This window comes from Octopus sinensis, unplaced genomic scaffold (assembly GCF_006345805.1).
Source record: "Octopus sinensis unplaced genomic scaffold, ASM634580v1 Contig09277, whole genome shotgun sequence".
NCBI classification, from domain to species: Eukaryota; Metazoa; Mollusca; class Cephalopoda; order Octopoda; family Octopodidae; genus Octopus; species Octopus sinensis.
Window position 1 is genome coordinate 161,161 of NW_021831752.1, and position 4,473 is coordinate 165,633.

The 4,473-nt window shown below is 34.4% G+C and overlaps 1 protein-coding gene across 1 annotated transcript; it reads left to right on the plus strand.

Moving 5' to 3' along the window:
- The first annotated feature begins 1,018 nt into the window (after positions 1-1,018).
- LOC115228053 (caspase-3-like) lies at positions 1,019-1,587 on the plus strand. Its single transcript, XM_029798729.2, has 2 exons — positions 1,019-1,242; positions 1,275-1,587. Exons 1-2 carry the CDS (start codon positions 1,044-1,046, stop codon positions 1,493-1,495), a joined length of 420 nt encoding a protein of 139 aa, XP_029654589.2. The 5' UTR covers positions 1,019-1,043; the 3' UTR covers positions 1,496-1,587.
- The last annotated feature ends 2,886 nt before the right edge of the window (positions 1,588-4,473 follow it).

Below are 4,473 nucleotides of genomic sequence, written 5' to 3' on the forward strand. Positions count from 1 at the left end.
GTTAGTTTATGTCTTAATTCTCTTTTGTGGAACGTATTAAGGGATTTTAGTTCAGACTCAGATCTTCCTCATATTCCTCCGTTCTATAGGCTAAACAAAAGCTTGTTCCAATTTTGAGTTTTGCCATTTTCGCCTGTTCTGTTATCTTCCTGTTGATTTTGTCACAAGCCCAGAATAAAACCGAGTCGGAAGTGAAACTATGACAGCTGAAATGTCAATTTATTTATTTATGATGCTATGAATCATACAAAGCAGCACTGAAACAATAAGAATTATTAGTTTGGTCTATTTCTCTCTAACCTGGGCGACATGCCGTAAAACATCTACCCTAACCCCGTCCTTAAAAATTTTCTCGACACTCCGAAGGTCTCTGTTCAGTATATCTCACATTTCACGTAAGAGGTCTGCCTAGTCTAATATACTATTTTTTGTTTAAAGTTTTTTTTATAAGTTCTACTTTAAACCTGAAATAGTATAAAAGACTATTCCGACGTTCCACACGTGATAGAAGAGAGGAAGTAAGGACATAAAAATATAAAGGGACTGCCATTGACAAGATCTATTGAGTTGACAGTCAGCTTGTCGATTAATTAGTATTTGTCAATAAATGCATTAATTGTTTATATATAAGTTATTATTACTATTCTTTGGGTGATTAGAGAAATTGGTCGACATATACGGCGAGAGATATTTAAAAATTTTGGTAAAATATGTTTATGTAGAAAAATTATTTTTATTATAAATTATATAATTTTTATAAGTAATATACATTGAGGGAAACACAAATTAATATAAAAGGCATCAATCAATTATATTTTTGTTGTGCGATTCATTATGTGTGATGATAGTGATGATGGCTGGATATTTGGCTGCGGTATTTAAAAAAATACAAAAAAATAGATTTTTCCGACTTGAAAGGAGACGAGATGGACAATTTCACCACCAGATCATCCACCAACATCCCAGACTTCCAAACCTCAATAAAGTAACATTTTTCCCTCCAAAAACCAAGGAAAATTCCAGAAATAACAGTAAAGTATAAAATGAACCACAAATCCCGCGGATATGCCTTAATAATCAACAACCGTGACTTTAACTCAGGAACCCACATGTCATCCCGGAAGGGCACTGACCAGGATGCCCAAAGTCTGTACAACCAACTAGTCGGCCCGATGGGATTCGACAAAACACGTGTAAAAGTATTCAACAACGTCACTGCCTGTAATATGAAAAAATTGTGCAATCAAGGTGGTTTCCGTTTTTAGAGTGGTTAGCCTCGTTGGTTGACCACAAGGACTGCGACATGTTTTTTTGCGCGGTTTTGTCCCACGGAGATTCGTCCTATGTTTATGGGGTGGATGGGCCTCTCTCACTCTCCAGTCTACTCGAGCCATTTAAGGCTGACGTATGTCCCACTTTGGGGGGAAAACCGAAGGTTTTTTTAATTCAGGTGGGTTTATTGGGGTATTTGAGGCATGTCGGGGAGACCGGCTGATGAAGGCCGCGGAGGTTTACGACACAATCGACAGTTCTGCCACGACCAGCAGGATTCCGTCCGAAGCTGATTTTCTGACTGTTTATTCGACGGTGGAAGGTTTGTGGGGTGAGAGATTTGGGGTATTTTTCGTGGAGGAATTCGTCACACGGGTCGTGGTTTATTCAGGCGTTTTGTGCGTGTGTGGCCGAGTTTTGTGGAGAGTTGGATTTGGTGAAAATTGTTTCCCGGGCTTCACATTTGGTGGCATTTGAGTTTGAATCGAACGCGGAGGGGATTTTTGGTGGTAAGAAACAGGTCCCTCAAATGGTCTCCACCCTGACTAAAGATATTTACTTGTGAATTGTCGTCTAACTTTGTCTAATTATATCCCATCATGGACATACATTTAGGCAGATAGGCGAATATAGCTCAAAAAATGGGGAGTAATTAGCTTTGTATTAGGAAAAAGAGGTGTATGAGTAGGCTTACTATCCGTCCCTGATTAGCCGGGATATAGTTTTGCATATCACATTTGTAATGTCATTCTGGAATACCACATGGGATATTTACATTCTCAAAGCACTCAACAGCGACTCAAGATAACTCTGGAGAATATCACTATTCCATCTCATAGTCTGTTTTAATTTATAAGCTACCTATGGAATGTTCTGAAAGTGATTTTGTAAAAAAAAGTCCTTGTTTCTAATCACAGCGTGTAAATATACAATCAAGTAATTTCTCCTACTTTCGTGAGATTTGCCTTTTCCTCTTTTAAAAATCAGATTAACTCTCATCCGAGAAATTCCAACAAAAACCCGATACAGTATTTCTTGACCTTGTTTCCGATAAAGGGGCTTTGAACTACAAGCGGAGTTTCCTATCTTTTTTAGGGAGTCAAAAACTCGCTCAGAGATATGGTGATCCAAACAGAGAAATTTAGGTTTGTAATTAAAAGTGCAGTCTAATTGAATTCCTCTTCGTCGGCACCAAAGAAGAACAGTTAAGTCGCTAGAGGAACATGGGGGAGGATTCAAAGTATATTGAAGGCCGATATTACCTAACCTAGTTAGTTTGACTTTTTTTCTTGTAGTTAACATTTGCCTGAAATAGATTGTATGTCATATATCAAACATTTGATTACTGACAAGTGTGTAAAGCGAAAGAAAATGAATAAATAAGAAAAATACAAAAAATACATTCAAATATATAAACGTGTCTTCTTCCGATGTAACACGTTAATAGCCCCGGCCTTCCAACTGAACTTTATTCATTGATATATACATTGATAATACATTATCAACAAAAAATAAACCTTAAGACGGTCTTCCAGTGTGTAAATTCCTAGTTCCCTTGCACTATATATAACCCCGCATGCTAAATAAAAACTTTTTAAAAGCATAATCGTATGCATAAAAACTGAACCTGTTGAAGATACTGTTTGTGAACTCGATGCTATGCCGGCACGATCAATTACTGAATGTACACAAAGATCACATTCAAAAGACTGACTTATTTAGTACCAAAATGGCGTTATCTTAAATCTCAAAACTCTAATTATATTGACTAAATTAAGACAGTAGCTATGATAAATAGGTTAAAGTGCCACATCTCGCAAATATTCGAGTACCTGTGCTGACAATTACTCCTTCGGCGTATGTTTGTGTTGAAATTTTCTATAAAATTTACTATGAGGTCGTAAGCATTCAATACATTCGTTAAAATCAAAGGTAAATTCAACTTTATCTAATTTTTCAGACAAGTAAATAATTACCAAAATTAGTTTTAAAGTATTAAATAGAACTGTCACCCTCATTTGTTTATATGATTATATGGAAGAGAGTTCGCTGTTTTTAATATTTGATACTTTCCTTATAAAAATTCATGTTTTAGTCTTTTTTAGCAGTCGAAAAGGATTTTGATTACGATAATATTAAATAAAATTTACGTAATTTTATTACAAAATATTTTATATAAAAACTCGAATATTTATTTTATAATTATATGTTTTAAAATGGGGCTGATTTAAAATTGATAATTCAAAAATAATATATCTGTCCAGATTAAAAAACGAGAACTCAAGGAACGTAGAAATTATAAAACATTATTAAAACTTACTTTTCATACAAAATTTATCACGTTACGTTTTCATACAAATTTATCATGTTGCATTAGAAAATCATTCAACAACAAATTTAAAAAAATGTCAAAATAACATTTTTTCTAAAATATTCCCACATAAACAAGTCGGAGTATGACACTATTGTTGTCTTCATTTCTGGCTACCCTTCTCATCCTTAGCAAAATAATTAAAGCATTTTGTTATTTGAATGTCAATTTAATTATCCAAAAAGTAGAAAGTCACATGGATAATAATCACATGCATTGTAAATTAAATCAACATTCTCTGCGAAGTCGATTTCGTCCAATACATAATGACTTAAACAGAAATGTAATAAAAGAAACAATCAAGTTAGAAATGATTATCAATCCGAAATACAGTAACAAAAATAAAAACTGAACAAGCATTTTCTTACGAATTTCTATGAAACAATATCTAAAAAATAACTTTTATTGATTGGCAAATGGCCTTGAAAGTAAGTGGAATGAATACTCGGACATACCACTGCCGACCACAGACTCCTTACTCACCACTTGGAAAGTAGCACTATCGATTGAGTATGTCTGCATGATCCACGTGCCTTGTTTCTGGTCTGACGACGTCCCAGGCATTTGAAGTGACTGCGTTTGCGAAGATGAACTAAGTTTCTGCTTGATTTTTGGAAATAAAAAGACGTTTATGGTCGGTGCTTGGGCCTTAAAACATTAAATAAAGTATTGTTTATTTTTTTTGTTTTTCTAGAAAATATTATATTTATACGATTTTCATTCATTGATAACTCAGAACCCAGAAAAAAACTGAACAAATTTATTTAATATGTTCTCCATTAGCTCTAATTACACGACCCCCAACATTCTCTGCGAAGTCAAATTCCCGA